General features: G+C 47.4%; 1 protein-coding gene across 2 annotated transcripts; it reads right to left on the bottom strand.

Moving 5' to 3' along the window:
• Positions 1-251: 251 nt before the first annotated feature.
• Positions 252-23,597, bottom strand: LOC135505697 (E3 ubiquitin-protein ligase pellino homolog 2-like). 2 transcript variants are annotated; one of them, XM_064924743.1, is made up of 7 exons: positions 23,277-23,597; positions 5,476-5,605; positions 5,201-5,302; positions 4,180-4,377; positions 2,063-2,248; positions 1,674-1,879; positions 252-1,450 (listed from the first exon to the last, which is right to left on the bottom strand). In XM_064924743.1, exons 1-7 carry the CDS (start codon positions 23,351-23,353, stop codon positions 1,033-1,035), a joined length of 1,317 nt encoding a protein of 438 aa, XP_064780815.1. In that variant the 5' UTR covers positions 23,354-23,597; the 3' UTR covers positions 252-1,032. The 2 variants fall into 2 exon arrangements, with proteins under 2 accessions (XP_064780815.1, XP_064780816.1); XM_064924744.1 differs by having other exon boundaries at positions 252-1,432.
• Between the last annotated feature and the right edge of the window lie 1,384 nt (positions 23,598-24,981).

Below are 24,981 nucleotides of genomic sequence, written 5' to 3'. Positions count from 1 at the left end.
CTGGGCAGGCTAAGCTAGTATAGCCTGAGTATTTGGCTACATTCATTGTCTGGGCAATTGTTTATGGGCGTGTAACGTGTGTGACACAGTGTTGGAAATTTTTTCTCACTCTCCTCGTTTCATCGAACACACATAATACGTCATACACTTACAGAAAACACATTTAACTAAATACTCAATATAGAAAAATAGTTGTATCTTAACACTCAACATCTAAATGAAATCCCAACCCATCCCACCCCAAACACCCCCCATTTTTATAAAATAGTTATATTTTCTTTGAAAAAAAATGTCTTATGAGGTTGCTTTCTGAACTTTCTGCTATGTCTCATGACACAGACCCTGTCTGTCTGTTTGGTCACAAACCTGAGGTGTGGTCAAACTGCAGAATGTTCACCAACATCACTTATATTTGCAACTGGATAATAAGTTACTGGTACTGTGGGGTTGATCCGCGTCGCAAAATATTACAATGTTAAGTTTTCCAGATAATTCATATATGTCAAAGGGAATTTTCACTCAAACGCTGAAGTAGCATCATTACATTATTGGTTCAAAATTGGGCTGAGATGATTTTGTCAGGAAACCAGCAATCATGAACATCCAGTGACTTCAACACACCTCAGGTTTAGCCCTTGAGCTGCAGACAACATTCAGCCATGTCTGAAGAGAGACAGAATTGGAGACATGGATGACTAGCCAAAAAACTAGGTTATCTAAAAACTATGCTTCGCTATAGTGGTGTTCTTATTGCTTTTGAAGGGAGATTCTGTTATGGCCAAATCTTAACTTGAGAGAAATGTGCCTAATGCAAACTACAGCACAGATCCTTAAATGACGTTAACACATTATTACACAAATGTTTGAGGTACACACACTTGTCTAACATCACCATGGATGTAGTGTAAATTGAAGAAATATTCATATTAGTTATACACAATTATCTCAAGTTAGGATTGGGCCTTTGGTTTAGTGACTTTGTTGGTTCCACTGTTGCGTAGTAGTTGTGGAATGCATCCGTGGAGGCCCTGACTAGTCGATGGGGCCCTGGAAGATGAGGCGTGTCCAGCCCTGTGGGGTGCTGCTGAGAGGGGCAGAGCAGAAGGGACAGGTGGGACGGAAGGCGTGGGTCCCATGGGGCAGCGGGGTATCCGCCCAGTACTTGGCTGTCCTCTCTGAACACACGTGGCCGCAGGGTACAAACGCGTACGTAGGTGCTCCAGCATCTACGTACACGGCGGGCTCACACCCCAGCCACAGGGGTACGTAGGGCCCCACGCTCCTGCATAGAGGGCACTCCCGGCGGACTTTGGAGATCCCTCCTTCCCCCTCTCCTCCTCTCGCCTCCCGGCGCTCGGGGCGCTGGCCCCAGTCGTGGCGGCCGTGCACGTGTCCGCAGGTGAGGTAAACCCAGGGCTGGCGCTCCTCCAGACTGGGGAGAAAAGGAAAACTACTAGGTTTTAAGTTTTACCTCAAACTCAAAGCACCATTTATTTTGTTGGTAGTAGTTGCATTGTAAAATAGCTTTTAAATAGACTACAAGGGATAAAAACAGTTGTAATCGAGGCATGTTGAATTTTCCCCGACCACTGTCCAAGTAGATAGGGGCAACTCATGTATACTACCTCCTTGTGGTGTAGCTCCTTGTCGGTCACTGTGTTGAAGCTACCCACCTGTGGCTGCGTGGCAGGCTAGGGAATGCCAGAGTACTGAGGCCTACAGGACACTGTGGCCGGGCAGCGTTGAGCTCCTGTCGCAGTGCCTCCAGGTGGCGGAGGGTGGGAGCGTGGAGCAGGCCCTCCCCAGTACGCCACAGCAGTGTGGCTCCACACAGGTCCACCAGAGAACCATCCCGCAAGGCACTGCTTTCTCCCTCCGCCTACAGGCCAGGAGACACACACACACACACATCAGACTAATACACACAAAGAACAAAATCTGAGAAAATGAAACGTCACAAATACATACAGGTGTGTATTCCCTATATAGTGCACTACTTTTGACAAGGGCCAATAGGGAATAGGGTGCCCTGGTTGTGCCTCTTGTAGCCTATGGTACTGACCAGTTTGCCTCGGCTGGGTCCAGAGCGTGTCTCTCGGAGGGCGTAGACGTCCCCACAAACAGAAATCTCCCTCCACAGGCCCTGTCTGTTGTCCTCAGGGAAACCCTCAGGGTGCATCACCAGCACCCCGTTGGTGGTTAAGCCATCCATGTGGCCGTCCGGGTTCTTCCACTTAGTGGCTTTCTCCTGGAAGAGGAGGAGGTGATGAAGAAGATGAAATAGAATAAGAAAACCAAGAAAGAACCGAAGCTTGGTTACTCACGTCTAGGATTGGTTGTTTTTAGTAGCCACCCAATGGGAGAAAATGTAGGTGGGTACTAGAGGTCGACCAAATATGATTTTTCAACTCCGATACTGATTTATTGGAGGACCAAAATAAGCCGATACTGATTAATCGGACGTGTTTTTTTAAATTAAAAATAAATAAATTGTAATCCCAATTACAATAATACTGAATGAACACTTATTTTAACTTAATATAATACATCAATAAAATAAATTTAGCCTCAAATAAATAATGAAACATGTTCAATTTGGTTTAAATAATGCAAAAACAAAGTGTTGGAGAAGTAAAAGTGCAATATGTGCTATGTAAAAAAGCTAACGTTTAAGTTCCTTGCTCAGAACCTGAGAACATATGAAAGCTGGTGGTTCTTTTTAACATGAGTCTTCAATATTCCCAGGTAAGAAGTTTTAGGTTGTAATTATTATAGGAATTATAGGACTATTTCTCTCTATACGATTTGCATTTCATATACCTTTGACTATTGGATGTTCTTATAGGCACTTTAGTAACACAGGAACACATCGACAGCCACCCTCAAAACAGCGTTACCCATGCAGAGCAAGGGGAACAGCTACTCCAAGTCTCAGAGCGTGTGACATTTGAAATGCTATTAGCGCACACCCCGCTAGCTAGCCATTTCACATCGGTTGCACCAGCCTAATCTCGGGAGTTGATAGGTTTGAAGTCAAAAACAGCACAATGCTAGAAGAATTGCGAAGAGCTGCTGGCAAAATGCAGGAAAGTGCTGTGTGAATGAATGCTTATGAGCATGCTGGTGTCTACCCCGCTCAGTCAGACTGCTCTATCAAATCATAGACTTAATTATAACATAATAACACACAGAAATACGAGCCTTAGGTCATTAATATGGTCGAATCTGGAAACTATCATTTCGAAAACAAAACGTTTATTATTTCAGTGAAATACGGAACTGTTCTGTATTTTATCTAATGGGTGGCATCCATAAGTCTAAATATTCTTGTTACATTGCACAACCTTCAATGTTATGACATAATTACGTACGATTCGGGCAAATTAGTTCGCAATAAGCCAGGCGGCCCAAACTGTTGCATATACCCTGACTCTGCATGCAATGAACGCAAGAGAAGTGACACAATTTCACCTGGTTAATATTGCCTACTAACATTTGTTTATGGTTAGGTACACGTTGGAGCTACGACAGTCCTTTTTCACGAATGCGCACCGCATCGATTATATGCAAAGGCAGGACATGCTAGATAAACTAGTAAAATCATCAACCATGTGTAGTTATAACTAGTGATTATGATTGATTGTTTTTTTATAAGATAAGTTAATGCTAGCTAGCAACTTACCTTGGCTTCTTACTGCATTCGCGTAACAGACAGGCTCCTCGTGAGGCAGGTGGTTAGAGCGTTGGGTCAGTAACCGAAAGGTTGCAAGATTGAATCCCTGAGCTGACAAGATGAAAATCTGTCGTTCTGCCCCTGAACAAGGCAGTTACCCCACCGTTCCTAGGCCGTCATTGAAAATAAGAATTTGTTCTTAACCGACTTGCCTTGTTAAATAAAGTTGTAAAAATAATAATAATAAATATATATATTTATTTGTTACATGTTTTTTTTTTTATTATTATTTTTTTAAATCGGCATCCAAAAATACCGATTTCCGATTGAAAACTTGAACTCGGCCCTAATTAAATCGGTCGACCTCTAGTGGGTACTACCTGAACATGTCCTATAAGGACACACTGTTGTCTTCCGTTTGTGCCTAATGAAGTGTGACTCTTCAACGGACATCCATTTAGAGCTCTCCATTTGATCTCTCTTCAGAGCCCCTGCTACACACTCACCCCTAGAAAGATGTTTTTGGAGGAGTCAAAGCCAGCGGCGTAGATGCGTGCAGTGTAGGGGGGGTTGCGTTCACACACCACCCTGCAGGCGAAGCGGGAGATGGTGCTGGGGGCCACTGAGGGGTCCTCGCACTCCTTCCCCTCTCCTGATGTGTCCGTCACGACAAAGTCTATTGGACACTCTGTGGAGCGCCCAATCTGCAGGGGAAACGAGTGAGAGAGACAAACATTACATGGGATCGGTCTTGTGTTCAGAACAGGGTTCAATGGGAATATCATTTTTAAGGTCCTTTGCTCCCTTTAAAGTCATATTTATGTCAGGCCATGATTTGGTTTATAGATGGATGTGATGGTGATGATTTGAGCTTTTCTTTAGCTTGTTAATTAGGCCAGGACTTGAGGGATCCTGCTGTGCTTATTACTTGCCACGATTGTATCATCGTTCACACACAAATAGCAGTAACATCTGGCTACATTTCATTTCAGGCTGTGTGCAGTTACTCACGGTAAATTAACCACCTGTGATAACCCACTTAAGATACATTTCATAGTTCTACAATGCTCTCCGTGCTTTGAATGTATCCGGGGTCCTGTTCTAAGCTGGCCACCAGACATCTATTTCATCTGAATATTCATCCCGTCCCCCAGCTGTTGTGGAAGGTTGCTGGTGTGGTTCTTACTCATACAATACAGTAGTGGTTTGGTGTGGGATTGGCTGATTGAATTGTTATTTCAGTGTCACACACACACACACACACACACACACACACACACGCGGTGGAGAGTATTCCCAGCATGTGAGCCAAAATAAAGCAGCCGTTAAACTCTGGAGGAGGGTGTATACACACACAGCAAAAGCGTCCAAAAAGGGAAAAAGTGGTAGCAACACCTGGGTGTTCAGTCCTCTTTCTGTTCTTCCTGTTTTTGGAAGACAAAGAACTCCGTATTACCTAGATAAGCAGGCAGGCATTATTTTTGTGTTTAGCCGAAGGAGAAAAAAAAGCATTGCTGTGGTGTTTACCTGAAACATGTCAGTGTCGTTGTCGTGGCAGTACTCCACCACCACTGTCTGGTTGCGGGACAGAGTGAAGGAGATGCTGTGCTGCCCCCTGCTGTGGACTGCCTGCAATCACAACAACACCACCACCACAGGAGAGGAGAGATTAGGGTAGACCTTTACATCCTCATATTGCTGCAATATCCTCTCACACACAGTCCGTTACTGTAGTCCTACCATGAGGACAGCATTTCCCACTATAGGAAGACTACGGCAACATCACGTTCTCACGCACACACCTTGCTGTCGTGTGGTGTGTTGAGGATGTGAACAGTGCTGGGTTTGACTCCGTTGGCCTTGGTCCTCCGGTACAGAGCAAAGCGGCTCTTCCTCCTCCCCCTGTCCCCACTGGGCAGAGAGCCATTGTACCTAGAGAACGCAAACACATAACATTCAATTCATTAAATAAATTACATGCTAAATGTTTTGTAACTAAACTATGTAATATGATCATTACTTTGGATCTATGCATTTAAAAAAAATAAAAAATGAAAATTTTGAGTGGCAGCCCACAGGTACAACAGGAATATACACTCAGTGGCCAGTTTATTTGCTACACCCATCTAGTACTTGGTCAAACCCCACCCCTTTGCCTCCAGAACAGCCTGAATTCTTCAGGGCATGGAAAGCTTGCTCAATTGGTATCAAGGGACCTAACACGCACATGCCAGGAAAACATTCCCACACCAGTACACCACTGCCATCAGCCTGTACTGTTGACACCAGGCAGGATGGGGCCATGGACCGATGCTGCTCACGCCAAATCCTGACTCAGCCATCAGCATGACGCAACAGGAACCGGGATTCGTCGGACCGGGCAATGTGTTTCCACTCCTCAGTTGTCCAGAGTTGGTGATGGTGTGCACACTGGAGCCACTTCTTGTTGTTTGTAGCTGATAGATCCTCTGCTGCAATAGCCCATCTGTGACAAGGACTGATCAGTTGTACATTCCGAGATGACATTCTGCACACCACTACTATGCCGTTATTTGCCTGTTTTTGGCTTGATATTCTCCTTCGACCTCTAATAAACAAACAGTTTTTGTCCACAGGACTGCCACTGACTCGATGTTTTGTTTCTGACATACTGAAACCACCGACGATCATACCATGCTCAAAGTCACTTAGGTCAATAATTTTGCCCACTCGTTCAATCGAACAGTAACTGAATTCCTTGATGCAGGTCTGCCCGCTTTAAATAACAACATCTGAAAATAAATAAATAAGAAAGAGAATACGCCATGTAGTAGAGGTCGACCGATTTAGGATTTTTCAACGCCAAAACCGATTATTGGAGGACCAAAAAAGCCGATACTGGCCGATTCTTTAAATTTGTAATAATGACAATTACAACAATACTGAATTAACACTTATTTTAACTTAATATAAAACATCAATAAAATCTATTTAGCCTCAAATAAATAATGAAACGTTCAATTTGGTTTAAATAATGCAAAAACAAAGTGTTGGAGAAGAAAGTAATATGTGCCATGTAAAAATGTGCCATGTAAAAATGCTAAAGTTTAAGTTCCTCAGAACATGAGAACATATGAAAGTTGGTGGTTCCTTTTAACATGAGACTTCAATATTCCAAGGTAAGAGGTTTTAGGTTGTAGTTAATATGGTATTTATAGGACTATTTCTCTCTATACCATATGTATTTCATATACCTTTGACTATTGGATGTTCTTATAGGCACTATAGTATTGCCAGTGTAACAGTTTAGCTTCCGTCCCCCTCCTCGCCCCTACCTGCGCTCGAACCAGAAACACATCGACAACAGTCACACTCGAAGCATTGTTACCCATCGCTCCACAGCGATGCAGCGCAAGGGGGATAACTACTCCAAATCTAAAAGCGAGTGACGTTTGAAACAGTATTAGCGCACACCCAGCTAACTAGCTAGCCATTTCACATTGGTTACACCAGCCATTAGGCTGATAGGCTTGAAGTCATAAACAGCGCTGTGCTTGCAAAGAGCTGCTGGCAAAACACACGAAAGTGCTGTTTGAATGAATGATTACGGGCCTGCTGCTGCTCAGTCAGACTGCTCTATCAAATCAGACTTAATTATAACATAATAACATGCAGAAATACGAGCCTTTGGTCATTAATATGATCGAATCCGGAAACTATCATTTCGAAAACAACGTTTATTATTTCAGTGAAATACGGAACCGTTCGGTATTTTATCTAACGGGAAACATCCCGAAGTCTAAATATTCTTGTTATATTGCACAACCTTCAATGTATGTCATAATTACGTAAAATACTGGCAAATTAGTTCGCAATGAGTCAGGCTGCCCAAACTGTTGCATAAACCCTGACTCTGCGTGCAATGAACGCAAGAGAAATGACACAATTTCACCTGGTTAATATTGCCTGCTAAACTGGATTAGTAGTTATAACTAGTGATTATGATTGATTGTTTTTTATAAGATAAGTTTAATGCTAGCTAGCAATTTACCTTGGCTTCTACTGCTTTCGCGTAACAGGCAGGCTACTCGTGGAGTGCAATGGTTAGATGTGTTCTTAACTGACTTGCCTAGTTAAATAAAAGGTATAAAAATATATATATTTTTCAATAATCGGCCCAAAAATACAGATTTCTGATTGTTATGAAAACTTGAAATTGGCCCTAATTAATCGGCCATTCCGATTAATCGGTCGACCTATTCACCTCATTTGATCTTTGGAGATATCGCAAATCCATGCTGATCATTTGGCTCTTCCAAATTGACAGTCTCCCGTCGGTGTTGGTTTCTGTGGGCCTACTTTGCTACAGAATGAAACATCCCTTTTATAAATGCTGGCCTATCACCTCCACCACTCATTCCTCACAGTCAACTAATGTACAACTACCCTGTTATGCACTTGAGTGAAGACCCAAAAGCGGTTTAACAGAAACAGAGTTCTTTAATGAGAAAACAGGAAAGGCATAGATCCTCTTCAGACGTTGACAATGGCACAATAGACTACCCGCAGAGAGGGCGACAAATGAAACATAAAGTCCCTCTGATGAATAGCAAGAGAGTCCCCTTCTTAGCAGCAGAGGAGAATAGCTGGGTAGCGGCGACAGGCTGCAGGTCGCTCTGGGTTGGCGCGGGTCATAGAGGAATGGTGGTACCTGATCACACGTAGCATCAGATGAACTGGACACAGTGCAAACGAAAGACAGTTAGTAGTGTACAGGATGCACCTGCCAGGCAGACTCCGACAGGATAGGACAAGGAGGAAGCAAACGAGACGATAGCTTGCTGCTTCTGGCATGAGAAACACAAACGAGAATCTGACACCGAAAGTAGCAGGAACAGAGAGAGAAATAGAGACCTAATCAGAGGGAAAAAAGGGAACAGGTGGGGAAAGGGTGAACGAGGTAGTTAGGGCAGATGAGGAACAGCTGGAGAAGGAGAGAAAGAGAAGGTAACCTAATAAGACCAGCAGAGAGAGACAGAGTGAAGAGAAAGGACAGGAACAGACATAATAAGACATGACAGTACCCCCCACTCACCGAGCGCCTCCTGGCGCACTCGAGGAGGAAACCTGGCGGCAACGGAGGAAATCATCGATCAGCGAACGGTCCAGCACGTCCCGAGAGGGAACCCAACTCCTCTCCTCAGGACCGTACCCCTCCCAATCCACTAGGTACTGATGACCACGGCCCCGAGAACGCATGTCCAAAATCTTACGGACCCTGTAGATAGGTGCGCCCTCGACAAGGATTGGGGGGGGGGGGACGAGCGGGGGGCGCGAAGAACGGGCTTAACACAGGAGACATGGAAGACCGGGTGGACGCGACGAAGATATCGCGGGAGAAGAAGTCGCACTGCGACAGGATTAATGACTTGAGAAATACGGAACGGACCAATGAACCGCGGGGTCAACTTGCGAGAAGCTGTCTTAAGGGGAAGGTTCTGAGTGGAGAGCCATACTCTCTGACCGCAACAATATCTAGGACTCTTGGTTCTACGCTTATTAGCGGCTCTCACAGTCTGCGCCCTATAACGGCAAAGTGCCGACCTGACCCCCTTCCAGGTGCGCTCACAACGCTGGACAAAAGCCTGAGCGGAGGGGACGCAGGACTCGGCGGGCTGAGAACAGCGGAGGTTGGTACCTGAGGCTACTCTGAAAAGGAGATAGACCGGTCGCAGAGCCGGTCGCGGAGCTGTTCTGACCAAGACGCAGGGTTACGAAAAGAAAGACTGCGTAAGATGCGACCAACAGTCTGATTGGCCCGTTCGGCTTGACCGTTAGACTGGGGATGGAAGCTGGACGAGAGACTGACGGAAGCCCCAATCAAACGGCAAAACTCCCTCCAAAATTGAGACGTGAACTGCGGGCCTCTGTCCGAAACGACGTCTGACGGAAGGCCATGAATTCTGAAAACATTCTCGATGATGATCTGTGCCGTCTCCTTAGCAGAAGGGAGCTTAGCGAGAGGAATGAAATGAGCCGCCTTAGAGAACCTATCGACAACCGTAAGAATAACTGTCTTCCCCGCTGACGAAGGCAGTCCGGTGATAAAATCTAAGGCGATGTGAGACCACGGTCGAGAGGGAATGGGAAGCGGTCTGAGACGGCCGGCAGGAGGAGAGTTCCCGGATTTAGTCTGCGCGCAGACCGAACAAGCAGCGACAAAACGACGCGTGTCACGTTCCCGAGTGGGCCACCAGAAACGCTGGCGGATGGAAGCAAGCGTACCCCGAACGCCGGGGTGGCCGGCTAACTTGGCAGAGTGGGCCCACTGAAGAACGGCCAGGCGAGTAGGAACGGGAACGAACAGAAGGTTCCTAGGGCAAGCTCGCGGCGACGGAGTGTGAGTGAGTGCTTGCTTTACCTGCCTCTCAATTCCCCAGACAGTCAACCCGACAACACGCCCCTCAGGGAGAATCCCCTCGGGGTCGGTGGAGACTTCAGAAGAACTGAAGAGACGAGATAAAGCATCAGGCTTGGTGTTCTTAGAGCCCGGACGATAAGAAATAACGAACTCGAAACGAGCGAAAAACAGAGCCCAACGAGCCTGACGCGCATTAAGTCGTTTGGCTGAACGGATGTACTCAAGGTTCCTATGGTCAGTCCAAACGACAAAAGGAACGGTCGCCCCCTCCAACCACTGTCGCCATTCGCCTAGGGCTAAGCGGATGGTGAGCAGTTCGCGATTTCCAACATCATAGTTACGTTCCGACGGCGATAAGCGATGAGAAAAAACGCGCAAGGGTGGACCTTGCCGTCAGAGAGGGAGCGCTGAGAAAGAATGGCTCCCACGCCCACCTCTGACGCGTCAACCTCAACAACGAACTGTCTAGAGATGTCAGGTGTAACAAGAATAGGTGCGGATGTAAAACGATTCTTGAGAAGATCAAAAGCTCCCTGGGCGGAAACGGACCACTTAAAGCACGTCTTGACAGAAGTAAGGGCTGTGAGGGGAGCTGCCACCTGACCGAAATTACGGATGAAACGACGATAGAAATTCGCGAAGCCAAGAAAGCGCTGCAGCTCGACGCGTGACTTAGGAACGGGCCAATCAATGACAGCCTGGACCTTAGCGGGATCCATCTTAATGCCCTCAGCGGAAATAACGGAACCGAGAAAAGGGACAGAGGAGGCATGAAAAGTGCACTTCTCAGCCTTCACATAAAGACAGTTCTCTAAAAGGCGCTGGAGGACACGTCGAACGTGCTGAACATGAATCGGGAGAGACGGTGAAAAAAATCAGGATATCGTCCATGTAAACGAAAACAAAAATGTTCAGCATGTCTCTCAGGACGTCGTTAACTAGTGCCTGAAAGACAGCTTGAGCGTTAACGAGGCCGAAAGGAAGAACCCGGTATTCAAAGTGCCCTAACGGAGTGTTAAACGGCGTCTTCCACTCGTCCCCCTCCCTGATGCGCACGAGATGGTAAGCGTTACGAAGGTCCAACTTGGTGAAAAACCTGGCTCCCTGCAGGATCTCGAAGGCTGAAGACATAAGAGGAAGCGGATAACGATTCTTAACTGTTATGTCATTCAGCCCTCGATAATCTACGCAGGGGCGCAGGGACCCGTCCTTCTTCTGAACAAAAAAAAACCCCGCTCCGGCGGGAGAGGAGGAGGAGACTATGGTACCGGCGTCGAGCGATACAGACAAATAATCCTCGAGAGCCTTACGTTCGGGAGCCGACAGAGAGTATAGTCTACCCCGGGGGGGAGTAGTTCCCGGAAGGAGATCAATACTACAGTCATACGACCGGTGTGGAGTAAGAGAAGTTGCCTTGGAACGACTGAACACCGTGCGCAGATCGTGATACTCCTCCGGCACCCCTGTCAAATCACCAGGCTCCTCCTGTGAAGAAGAGACAGAGGAAACAGGAGGAATAGCAGACATTAAACAGGTCACATGACAAGAGACGTTCCAGGATAGGATAGTATTACTAGACCAATTAATAGAAGGGTTATGGCGAACTAGCCAGGGATGGCCCAAAACAACAGGTGTAAAAGGTGAACGAAAAATTAAAAAAGAAATGGTTTCGCTATGATTACCAGAGACAGTGAGGGTTAAAGGTAGCGTTTCACGCTGAATCTTGGGGAGAGAACTACCATCTAAAGCAAACAAGGCCGTGGGATCCCTTAACTGTCTGAGAGGAATGTCATGTTCCCGAGCCCAGGTCTCGTCCATAAAACAGCCCTCTGCCCCAGAGTCTATCAAGGCACTGCAGGAAGCTGATGAACCGGTCCAGCGGAGATGGACCGGAAAGGTAGTGCAGGATCTTGAAGGAGAGACCTGAGTAGTTGCGCTCACCAGTAGCCCTCCTCTTACTGATGAGCTCTGGCTTTTACTGGGCATGAAGTGACAAAATGACCAGCGGAGCCGCAGTAGAGACAGAGGCGGTTGGTGATTCTCCGTTCCTTCTCCTTAGCCGAGATGCGGATACCCCCCAGCTGCATAGGCTCAGAACCCGAGCCGGTGGAGGAAGGTGGCAGTGATGCGGCAGGTGGCAGTGATGCGGAGGGGGGCAACGGAGAACGCGAGCTCCTTTCCACGAGCTCGGCGACGAAGATCAAACCGTCGCTCTATGCGAATAGCGAGTGCTATCAAGGAGTCCATGCTGGAAGGAACCTCCCGGGAGATAATCTCATCCTTAACCTCGGCGAGGAGACCCTCCAGAAAACGAGCGAGCAAAGCCGGCTCGTTCCAGTCACTAGAGGCAGCGAGAGTGCGAAACTCAATAGAATAATCCGTTATGGATCGATTCCCTTGACATAGGGAAGACAGGACCCTGGAAGCCTCCTCCCCAAAAACAGAACGGTCAAAAACCCGTATCATCTCCTCCTTAAAGTCCTGATACTGGTTAATACACTCAGCCCTCGCCTCCCAGATTGCCGTGCCCCACTCACGCGCCCGTCCGGTAAGGAGAGAAATGACGTAGGCGATGCGAGCTGTGCTCCTGGAGTAAGTGTTGGGCTGGAGAGAAAACACCACATCACACTGAGTGAGGAATGAGCGGCATTCAGTGGGCTCCCCAGAGTAACACGGCGGGTTATTGATTCTGGGCTCCGGAGACTCGGAAACCCTGGAAGTGGGCGGTGGATCGAGGTGGAGATGGTGAATCTGTCTTGTGAGGTCGGAGACTTGGGCGGCCAGGGTCTCAACGGCATGTCGAGCAGCAGACAATTCCTCCTCGTGTCTGCCTAGCATCGCTCCCTGGATCTCGACGGCTGAGTGAAAAGGATCCGGAGTCGCTGGGTCCATTTCTGGTCAGATTCTTCTGTTATGCACTTGAGTGAGGACCCAAAAGCGGTTTAACAGAAACAGAGTTCTTTAATGAGAAAACAGGAAAGACATAGATCCTCTTCAGACGTTGACAATGGCACAATAGACTACCCGCAGAGAGGGCGACAAATGAAACATAAAGTCCCTCTGATGAATAGCAAGAGAGTCCCCTTCTTAGCAGCAGAGGAGAATAGCTGGGTAGCGGCGACAGGCTGCAGGTCGCTCTGGGTTGGCGCGGGTCATAGAGGAACAGTGGTACCTGATCACACGTAGCATCAGATGAACTGGACATAGTGCAAACGAAAGACAGTTAGTAGTGTACAGGATGCACCTGCCAGGCAGACTCCGACAGGATAGGACAAGGAGGAAGCAAACGAGACGATAGCTTGCTTCTGGCATGAGAAACACAAACGAGAATCTGACACCGAAAGTAGCAGGAACAGAGAGAGAAATAGAGACCTAATCAGAGGGGAAAAAAGGGAACAGGTGGGGAAAGGGTGAACGAGGTAGTTAGGGGAGATGAGGAACAGCTGGAGAAGGAGAGAAAGAGAAGGTAACCTAATAAGACCAGCAGAGAGAGACAGAGTGAAGAGAAAGGACAGGAACAGACATAATAAGACATGACATACCCGCTCATAGATACGGATAAGTACCACTTGAGTCCGATTCACTGACAGGCCACTTGAAACCTCAGAATAGCGTGCTTACTGGGCGAACGATCTTTACACTGAAACACCAATTAAACTGTATTCAGCAAATGCCTGAATAACAATGGTTGAATTAATATGGTGCTCTGAATACTTGTAGGTTCAACTCCTTCTTAACCTCTCCTCTGGGCACTTTTCTCTCTCTCTCTGTGTGTGTGTGTGTGTGTGTGTGTGATATATCTTTGTTAGTGTGTGTCAGCATCGAAAGAGACAGCGAGAGACACGGAAGAGAAAAAGAGAAAGAATGAGTAAGCGTTAGCCTAAGTGGAACTGTGTGGTCATCTCAGCTGATTGTTCAAACCTAAACTCTTTCTTGTCTCGTCTCTAGCTTGCTGGGCAACTGAGAAGAACTGCACTGTCACGCTAAGAGTTCATGGTGAGGCCTTCTTTCAGCTAATCAGCTGGGCATGGTACCTATTAAACACTATTCAGATGATGCCCAGTGGACACAGAGCCCTTTGAGGGGACATCAACCCTGCTTTCAAATCAAATTATTCCTCTCCTCTCTCTCTCTAGTCCTTCCTCCTTCCTCCCAGCCCTCGCTCTACTCTTTTAACAAAGCTATGCCTCACTATGCCAAGCTGCAGCTGCTCTTCCTGGACGATCAGCATCATTCCACAGTTCTAAACGAGACCTAAGCCAAGATCTTTCCCTTTCACAATGTTAGTCCAGACCAGACAAGCCAAGATATTTCCCTTTCCACAGTGGTGGAACAGAGTGCAGTAGTGAGGCCCGGTCAAGAGATCTAAGGAGAGGAGATCTGAAGGGAACCCACTGCTACCTGTACAATGACCCTGTGTCACATCAGGACAGAGCTGAACAGGCAGGAGGGAGGGGGGGTGTAAGGAGAAAGAGGGCATTGAGGAGAGGTAGACCAGAAAGAAAGACAGGGCAGATAAATACAGGGAGAGAGGGCAGAGAGAAAGGGGGTAAACATGAGGGAGAGAGCAGGGCAGAGGTCAGGAAGAGAGGGATACAGAAAGTGATGAAAGGACCGAGATGTGGGACGCAGATGGACCAGAACTGGCCAGGCAAAACAGTAGGATTTGGCGATCAACAATGACTGACAGCTATGGTCAATGGTGACGACATCGTAATGTGACAGGCGATGGTTTGCCTATTTGAACTTGACTGGCGCTGCGCAGAAAAGAATAGAGTTGGCCAGTGGACGGCAGGGCAGCACACGTGTGACATTCAGAGTAATCTGCCTATTCCTTTCCATTTGCTATAGCCTGTGTTATATAGGCCTACAGAACGCAAGAGAGGAATGTAGTCTAGACAGAGCGGAGAATTCCACCAAAGAGGCGCAAAATGTCCAGCCAGAAAACTCACACACACTAAAGCCTACACCTATTAATTTAAAAAATGCAACAATTTCAAAGATTTTACTGAGTTACAGTACATAGAAGGAAATCAGTCAATTTAAATAAATTCATTAGGCCTTACCATAATTTCTGGACTATTAAGCGCACATGAATATAAACCGCACCCACTGAATTATTACAAAATATGTATTTTGTACATAAATAAGCCGCACATGTCTATAAACCGCAGGTGCCTACCGGTACATTGAAACAAATTAACTTTAAACGAAACATGGCTTGTAACAAAAATAAATAGGCTTTAACGAAACACGGCATTATGTGACGGTGCTCAGTTTTTTTGAAAGCGGGAAAAATCCATAAATTAGCCGCGTCATTGTATAAACCGCGAGGTTCAAAGCCTGGGAATAAAGTAGCGGTTTATAGTCCGGAAATTACGGTAATCTGTGGATTACTCATGACTGGGCAGGGGAGCAGTCATGGGTGGGCCTGGGAGGGCATACGCTCAGCCACTGGGGCGAGCCAGGCCCAGCCACTGGGGCGCGCCAGGCCCAGCCACTGGGGCGAGCCAGGCCCAGCCACTGGGGCGAGCCAGGCCCAGCCACTGGGGCGAGCCAGGCCCAGCCACTGGGGCGAGCCAGGCCCAGCCACTGGGGCGAGCCAGGCCCAGCCACTGGGGCGAGCCAGGCCCAGCCACTGGGGCGAGCCAGGCCCAGCCACTGGGGCGCGCCAGGCCCAGCCACTGGGGCGCGCCAGGCCCAGCCACTGGGGCGAGACAGGCCCAGCCACTGGGGCGAGACAGGCCCAGCCACTGGGGCGCGCCAGGCCCAGCCACTGGGGCGCGCCAGGCCCAGCCACTGGGGCGCGCCAGGCCCAGCCACTGGGGCGAGACAGGCCCAGCCACTGGGGCGAGACAGGCCCAGCCACTGGGGCGAGCCAGGCCCAGCCACTGGGGCGCGCCAGGCCCAGCCACTGGGGCGCGCCAGGCCCAGCCACTGGGGCGCGCCAGGCCCAGCCACTGGGGCGCGCCAGGCCCAGCCACTGGGGCGCGCCAGGCCCAGCCACTGGGGCGCGCCAGGCCCAGCCACTGGGGCGCGCCAGGCCCAGCCACTGGGCGAGACAGGCCCAGCCACTGGGGCGAGACAGGCCCAGCCACTGGGGCGAGACAGGCCCAGCCACTGGGGCGAGACAGGCCCAGCCACTGGGGCGAGACAGGCCCAGCCACTGGGGCGCGCCAGGCCCAGCCACTGGGGCGCGCCAGGCCCAGCCACTGGGGCGAGACAGGCCCAGCCACTGGGGCGAGACAGGCCCAGCCACTGGGGCGAGACAGGCCCAGCCACTGGGGCGAGCCAGGCCCAGCCACTGGGGCGCGCCAGGCCCAGCCACTGGGGCGCGCCAGGCCCAGCCACTGGGGCGCGCCAGGCCCAGCCACTGGGGCGAGACAGGCCCAGCCACTGGGGCGAGACAGGCCCAGCCACTGGGCGCGCCAGGCCCAGCCACTGGGGCGCGCCAGGCCCAGCCACTGGGGCGAGACAGGCCCAGCCACTTGGGATCAACAGGGCGAGACAGGCCCAGCCACTGGGGCGCGCCAGGCCCAGCCACTGGGGCGCGCCAGGCCCAGCCACTGGGGCGCGCCAGGCCCAGCCACTGGGGCGCGCCAGGCCCAGCCACTGGGGCGAGACAGGCCCAGCCACTGGGGCGAGACAGGCCCAGCCACTGGGGCGAGACAGGCCCAGCCACTGGGGCGAGACAGGCCCAGCCACTGGGGCGAGACAGGCCCAGCCACTGGGGCGAGCCAGGCCCAGCCACTGGGGCGCGCCAGGCCCAGCCACTGGGGCGCGCCAGGCCCAGCCACTGGGGCGCGCCAGGCCCAGCCACTGGGGCGCGCCAGGCCCAGCCACTGGGGCGAGACAGGCCCAGCCACTGGGGCGCGCCAGGCCCAGCCACTGGGGCGCGCCAGGCCCAGCCACTGGGGCGCGCCAGGCCCAGCCACTGGGGCGAGACAGGCCCAGCCACTGGGGCGAGACAGGCCCAGCCACTGGGGCGAGACAGGCCCAGCCACTGGGGCGAGACAGGCCCAGCCACTGGGGCGCGCCAGGCCCAGCCACTGGGGCGCGCCAGGCCCAGCCACTGGGGCGAGACAGGCCCAGCCACTGGGGCGAGACAGGCCCAGCCACTGGGGCGAGACAGGCCCAGCCACTGGGGCGCGCCAGGCCCAGCCACTGGGGCGCGCCAGGCCCAGCCACTGGGGCGCGCCAGGCCCAGCCACTGGGGCGAGACAGGCCCAGCCACTGGGGCGAGACAGGCCCAGCCACTGGGGCGAGACAGGCCCAGCCACTGGGGCGAGACAGGCCCAGCCACTGGGGCGAGACAGGCCCAGCCACTGGGGCGAGACAGGCCCAGCCACTGGGGCGAGACAGGCCCAGCCACTGGGGCGAGCCAGGCCAGTCACTCAGAATGAATTTTTCCCAACAAAAGGGCAGTCCTGCAGTCAACATTACTTATTTTCCCCAGCACACGGTGCACCTGTGTTTATTAATCAGGTTTAATCAGCTTTTTGATATGCCACACCTGTCAGGATTATCTTGGTGAAGGACAAATTCTCACTAACAGGGATGTAAACAAATTTGTGCACAAATTTGAGAGAAATAAGCATTTTTTTGTGAGTATAGAACATTTCCGGTATCTTTTATTTCAGCTCATGAAACATGGGATCAACAGTTGATATGTTGTGTTTATATTTTTGTTCAGTATTTGTTTGTCTAGCTGTTTCAAAAAAACGTAGGCCATATTCCCTCGTCTCTCCATTCGATATGGAATAGGACTTTGGGCTTTCATCGTTTTACACATGCATGGTTTCTCTCCTGATCAAACAATATATTAATCTAACGGAGTTCCACCTCAAACCGTTGTTTGAATAGCCTACAGATTTAAGGTAGCCAGGGGACTAATAATGAGAGAGAACAAACATTATCAATAGCCTAGAGAAAAATTGAATGACAAGTTCAAGCTTATTAATGAAAGAAGTGGCCCACGCAGGGGCGGAAAAATCCCTCCACGCGAGGTCAAAAACCAAACGGCCAATAACCTGTCCTCCTACTAGGCCTATCACAAAAGCTTTAAGGCAAGTTAAAGTTACAAACAGTAGCTTATTTCCCAAACATTCTAATTGCCTAAGAAGGCGTTGTCCTAAAGTCTCTTCTTGCAAAAAGAACAACTACACATGTTGGAGTCTATACGCCTAGTGATAGGCTATTCTCAATCACAGCTTTATGAGAGATAGAACGAGGATGAGGCAACGTAATTATTATCCAGTTCTGAAGACTGTAGACTTGCTTATCCAGCCCATGAGTTATAACCTAATTCACTAGGGTATGACCGCTCGTTCCTTATTAGTTGACAGCCACTTTGCTGCATCATGTGCGCGAGACACACCTGTTCCATGCTGAATCTCCACCAGAAAGGTATATTAGGAAATGTTTGCCTGCACTTCTCCTCTGCCCAGGCTTTCAACAACATTATCTTTCATCATGATTCATCCAGTTGTAGCTGCGATTTGGCGCTATTAAAATAGGGGCCAATAGCATCAAATCACAATGTTTTATGAGGACATAATCACAATAGGAAAGAGGTTGACATGGTCCAACAGCTGTATGCAGTATGAAATATTCACTTCCTCTGCCCCCTGACACCAGCCTTATTTTTGTGGAGGGCAGAAGTGCCATTAAGGACTGCTTCTCTCAGAGTCAGCAAACAGCACTGGTGGAGGAGTAAGACAGAGAAAGATAGAAAGTAGAGAAGGAGAAGTGGGCGTGAGAGAGAAGGGCAGGGGTGAGCTGCAGAGCCGGGCCCTGGCTAGCACACAGAACCAGAGAGCCCACTCAGCCTAGCCTAACTAAGATAATGAATGACCGATAGCAGACAGGGACTCACTGCAGAACAATCACATCACATGCCCTGCACTGAGATACCGACCGACCGAGCCTGCAGAACATTTGATGGTTAAGGTGGATCTGGCAAATCATGCCATCGCAGCATAAAAGGGAAAGGGGGATACCCAGTCAGTTGTACAACTGAATGCATTCAACTGAAAATGGGTCTTCCGCATTTAACCCAACCCTTCTAAATCAGAGCGGGACATGGGGCTGCCTTAATCGACATCCACGTCATCGGTGCCCGGGGAACAGTGGGTTAACTGCCTTGCTCAGGGGAACAGTGGGTTAACTGCCTTGCTCAGGGGAACAGTGGGTTAACTGCCTTGCTCAGGGGAACAGTGGGTTAACTGCCTTGCTCAGGGGAACAGTGGGTTAACTGCCTTGCTCAGGGGAACAGTGGGTTAACTGCCTTGCTCAGGGGAACAGTGGGTTAACTGCCTTGCTCAGGGGAACAGTGGGTTAACTGCCTTGCTCAGGGGAACAGTGGGTTAACTGCCTTGCTCAGGGGAACAGTGGGTTAACTGCCTTGCTCAGGGGAACAGTGGGTTAACTGCCTTGCTCAGGGGAACAGTGGGTTAACTGCCTTGCTCAGGGGAACAGTGGGTTAACTGCCTTGCTCAGGGGAAGAACAACAAGATTTTTACCTTGTTAGCTCTGGGATTCGATCCAGCAACCTTTCTGTTACCAGCCCAAAACTAACATAGGCTAGTTATAGTCAAAATATACACGTCTGATAGCGATGAGGAGAGGGTTCTCTCAAGATTTCCTCAATGTTATACTGCAGCTAGAGAACTGGGAAGAACATTCAGCATTTCCTAGAAAATCATTGGGTCTGTGTGTGAACAAGATTTCATGTAATGACTAAATCATTACAGTATAATTACAAAGGAAAGAGGGAGATACTAAAAGCATTTCTGCAGAGGACTGCGTGTTTTGTAGTGTCACGCATGGCTGTTGTCTCTGCCACTGTATGTCCTTTAGCTACAGGGGGGAGAATGCAGCTAATCAGTATTCAAGTGCAGCCTGACGATGCCCATGATGGTCAGCAGCATACGGACAGCATAGCCACGAGGGCTGGGTGGAGGTTTGACCATACTGCTAACTAGAGGTCGACCGATATCGGAATGGACGATTAATTAGGGCCGATTTCAAGTTTTCATAACAAATCAGTATTTTTGGACACAGATTTGGCAAATTGGTTAAATATTTTTAACACCTTTATTTAACTAGGCAAGTCAGTTAAGAACACATTCTTATTTTCAATGACGGCCTAGGAACAGTGGGATAACTGCCTTGTTCAGGGGCAGAACGACAGATTTTAACCTTGTCAGCTCGGGGATTCAATCTTGCAACCTTACGGTTATCCAGTCCAACGCTCTAACCACCTGCCTTACATTGCACTCCACGAGGAGCCTGCCTGTTACACAAATGCAGTAAGAAGCAAAGGTAAGTTGCTAGCTAGCATTAAAACTTATCTTATAAAAAACAATCAATCATAATCACTAGTTAACTACACATAGTTGATGATATTACTAGTTTAGCGCCGTCCTGCGTTGCATATAATAGATGCAGTGCGCATTCGCGAAAAAGGACTGTCATTGCGCCAATGTGTACCTAAACATAAACATCAATGCCTTTCTTAAAATCAATACACAAGTATATATTTTTAAACCTGCATATTTAGTTAATATTGCCTGCCTAACAGAGAATATTTCTTCCTAACAAAGACAGCCAACTTCGCCAAACGGGGGATGATTTAACAAAAGCGCATTTGCAAAAAAACACAATCGTTGCACGACTGAAATTGTGTCACTTCTCTTGCGTTCATTGCACGCAGAGTCAGGGTATATGCAACAGTTTGGGCCGCCTGGCTCGTTGCGAACTAATTTGCCAGAATTTTACGTCATTATGACATAACATTGAAGGTTGTGCAATGTAACAGGAATATTTATACTTATGGATGCCACCCGTTAGATAAAATACGGAACGGTTCCATATTTCACTAAAAGAATAAACGTTTTGTTTTCGAAATGATAGTTTCCAGATTCGACCATATTAATGACCTAAGGCTCGTATTTCTGTGTGTTATTATGTTATAATTAAGTCTATGATTTGATATTTGATAGAGCAGTCTGAGCGATAGTAGGCCGCAGCAAGCTCATACGCATTCATTCAAACAGCACTTTTGTGCGTTTTGCCAGCAGCTCTTCACAATGCTTCAAGCATTGAGCTGTTTATGACTTCAAGCCTATCAACTCCTGAGATTAGGCTGGTGTAACTGATGTGAAATGGCTAGCTAGTTAGCTGGGTGTGCGCTCATACTGTTTCAAACGTCACTCGCTTTTAGATTTGGAGTAGTTATTCCCCTTGCTCTGCAAGGGCCGCGGCTTTTGTGGAGCGATGGGTAATGATGCTTCGAGTGTGGCTTTTGTCTATGTGTTCCTGGTTCAAGCCCAGGTAGGGGCGAGGAGGGGGACGGAAGCTATACTGTTACAATGGCAATACTATAGTGCCTGTAAGAACATCCAATAGTCAAAGGCATATGAAATACAAATTGTATAGAGAGAAATAGTCAAATAATTCCTATAATAACTACAACCTAAAACTTATTACCTGGGAATATTGATGAGCTTTTATACATGGCACATATTGCACTTTTACTTTTTTCTCCAATACTTTGTTTTTGCTTTATTTAAACCAAATTGAACATGTTTCATTATTTATTTGAGGCTAAATTGATTTTATTGATGCATTATATTAAGTTAAAATAAGTGTTCATTCAGTATTGTTGTAATTGGCATTATTACAATGTCTTATATATATATATATATTATATATATATATATATAGACAAATTAATTGGTATCGGTCTTTTCTGGTCCTCCAAAAATTGGTATTGGTATTAAAAAACCCATAATCGGTCGATCTCTACTGCGAACACATTACTATTACTACACTTGAGGTGTCAGTCAGAATTCCACTCTTCTTGCATATTTTTTGCATGTTATTGAGACAGTACTGGAACAAGAGGGGGAGACAGTCAAGTGTGAAAATGGAGGATGAACCCCGGTCTTTAGTAGGGAGAAGCATAGTAATGTTCAGAGCCGGGAGTGTTAACACAAGACTGTGGATAAACCATTAGCCCCTACCCTTATGCATTGTTACTTGTGTATTGGAGGTACATGCAACATGCCAAAACATTCCAGACAAGAGGTAGGCTAGCTATAATAACTATATAGCTCATATATATCCAATATATTCATATCTGTGCCCAGATCAGGGCTAGGGGTTGATTTGGGATTACATTTACATTTACATTTAAGTCATTTGGCAGACGCTCTTATCCAGAGCGACTTACAAATTGGTGAATTCACCTTATGATTGCGCCGTAGTCTAGTTCAGGAGGGGTGGAGAGAGGAAGAGTGGTGTCATGGAGTCACTGCATCACAGGCTTGTATGCATGATGCTCTTGAAGCACAACAGAAGTTTGAGAATGAGAGAGTGCATGGGAACGTAGTTAAGCCAAAGATCCTCAGGACTATAGACTGGGCAGAGGTGGAAATGCTGAATGTCTGTCTCTCTTAAGCACATCCTGTCTGGTATGTGTGGGGAAAATATGTTAGCCAACATGCAGGCACCATTTGTGAATGCTCCAATAGGCCTGCGTGTGGTTGTTGATTAATTCCCTAAGTGAACCACAAACGTAGGCTATATATACACACACACACATCAATTGTGGTGGGATATGCTCGGCTGTGTTTTACTGGGTGGTTTGGTTTCATCCAGTGTCCCACTTTCTGCGATCATCACAGCTCCAGAATAGTATGACATCATAGGTATTTTCAGCCTGAGCAATCGAGTGCTGATTTTACACCGACTCAGATCTTTATTGAAGAAAAAAGCCTACATCCTCCTTACTCATTTCAGTGTGGGCTTATGATGATGTGGCAGACAACTTATTATAACAATTATATTCTGGCGCTGTTACAAAGTAACAATGTATCAAATCAGTCCCCAGTGTTACAAAGTTACTGCAACGTTACTATACTTAGCGCTCGTTCTATAGCAACTTCACAATAATTTCCCCACAATTGTGTGGGGCAAATTTGTTGCGAAATATAAATAAGCTTACATTTTCTGTATAGCAATAAAGGATAACGTTTGTCTGTGTAGAACAAAACCAATCGAACTCAAATCGACTCACACCGTCATCCTTTCAATTGTTTTCGTAGTACACGAATATAATAGTAACCGAATCGCGCTACCACGACTATTTGCTCAGTTTCGATCAACTACTATTTATCCGTCTAGCCTACTGTTACTCACCCCAATATGACCAGCTCGCCGTATTTCACCGGGTCTTTAACGGGCACATCATCTTCGTCCTGGTTCGGCGAATTCATCAGACTGGCGCGAGCTTGGTCTTGTAAACGATCGAGAGCGATAGTAGTGAAATAAAATCACAAATACACCCTTCAAACTACGTGGAAGTTTCTTGATTTGAATTCTATCCGAGTTTGATTAGAGGCAAGAGTTTCTTGAGAATTCTTGTTCTTCGTTTGATTGTTTTGATTCCGTGAGCGAGCATCTTTTGAAAATAATGTAGAAAAAGCTACTAATTTAAGGCCCGCGCGACACAAAACTGTTCTGTAGCAGAGTGTACAAAAACAGCTCGCGGGCAGAGGGAGTCGACTGACCCATCATTTGTAGGGGAGGACAATAAAATTAAAAAAACAAAAACGAATAATACATTCCCTATAAGATCACAACCTATATTTTTCGTACGTGTTGTTTTGAATCAGACATACTGTGTGGGAATAATACTGACGTATCATTTTGTTCTTTCTTAAAATTCAATTCAGTGACCAACAATCTCCCTTTGAAAACCATTCAGATTGTCGAGGTCTTGATGAGCAGCTTGCTAGTAGTGACTATTATGTAAAATGAAATAAAGCGGTTTCAAATTCTGAAGGAAATGCAATCCCTTTGTAGTCCAGGCTCATCATATTATATTTCACATTTTTTATTTACATTTTTTTTAATTTTATAGAAGAGCTTGAAGAATTGTGCAATGTCTCTCTGGTGGCAGTCATTATAACGTGCCTACTTCTCTTGTTGACTGTTTAGATTTCATTTGGAAGTGGGTCAGACAGACATTCTTTTATTTTTTTAAACCAATCCCAGCATATCGGTACACTCAGTCCCATTCCCATTGACATAGGTTGGGAGACAGGGATATTGGACATGTAATGGATTTCGGATTCAATAAAAAAAAAATTAAGTTACCCATTTTGTGGGTCAGTTCACCTGTGTGAAAACCTGTTCGCATTCAAAATAAAAGGCCCCCATTGAAACTGATACAAAGAGATACAAATAGTGGAATAATGCTATATTTGGACTAGATCATGCTAAACAAGGTTGAAATGTTGTTATATAACTAATAAATAAATACGACCATGAATTCATTTGATAATGAACAGTATATAAAATGTGAATTTATTAGACTATGTTTGCATTGGGGCATATACAGTGCATTCAGAAAGTATTCAGACCCCTTGACTTTTTCCACATTTTGTTACGTTACAGCTAAAATTGACAAAATTATTTTTTGCCTCATCAATCTACACATAATACCCCATAATGACAAAGCAAAAACTGTTTTTTAGGAATGTTAGCAAATGTATATATAAAAAAACAGAAATATAACATTAACATAAGTATTCAGACCCTTTCCTCAGTACTTTGTTGAAGTACCTTTGGCAGAGATTACAGCCTGGAGTCTTCTTGGGTATGACGCTACAAGCTTGGCACACCTGTATTTAGGGAGTTTCTCCCATTCTTTTCTGCAGATCCTCTCAAGCTCTGTCAGGTTGGATGGGGAGCGTTGATGCACAGCTAATTTCAGGTCTCTCCAGAGATGTTCGATCAGGTTCAAGTCCGGGCTCTGGCTTGGCCACTCAAGGACATTCAGAGACTTGTCCCGAAGTCACTCCTGCGTTGTCTTGGCTGTGTGCTTAGGGTCGTTGTCCTG

This window comes from Oncorhynchus masou, chromosome 19 (assembly GCF_036934945.1).
Source record: "Oncorhynchus masou masou isolate Uvic2021 chromosome 19, UVic_Omas_1.1, whole genome shotgun sequence".
Taxonomy (NCBI): Eukaryota; Metazoa; Chordata; class Actinopteri; order Salmoniformes; family Salmonidae; genus Oncorhynchus; species Oncorhynchus masou.
The sequence above is the reverse complement of the archived record's forward strand: the minus strand, read 5'-3'. Positions and strand labels throughout refer to the sequence as shown.

Bases quoted from the DNA above. Each gene is read 5' to 3' on its own strand.
- LOC135505697 (XM_064924743.1), bottom strand. From the start codon at position 23,353: ATGAATTCGCCGAACCAGGACGAAGATGATGTGCCCGTTAAAGACCCG. The intron at 5,606-23,276 runs GTGAGTAACAGT...TGCGTTCTCTAG, and splicing joins GGCGAGCTGGTCATATTGGG to GTACAATGGCTCTCTGCCCA. The intron at 5,303-5,475 runs GTGTGTGCGTGA...TTGTGATTGCAG, and splicing joins ACACACCACACGACAGCAAG to GCAGTCCACAGCAGGGGGCA.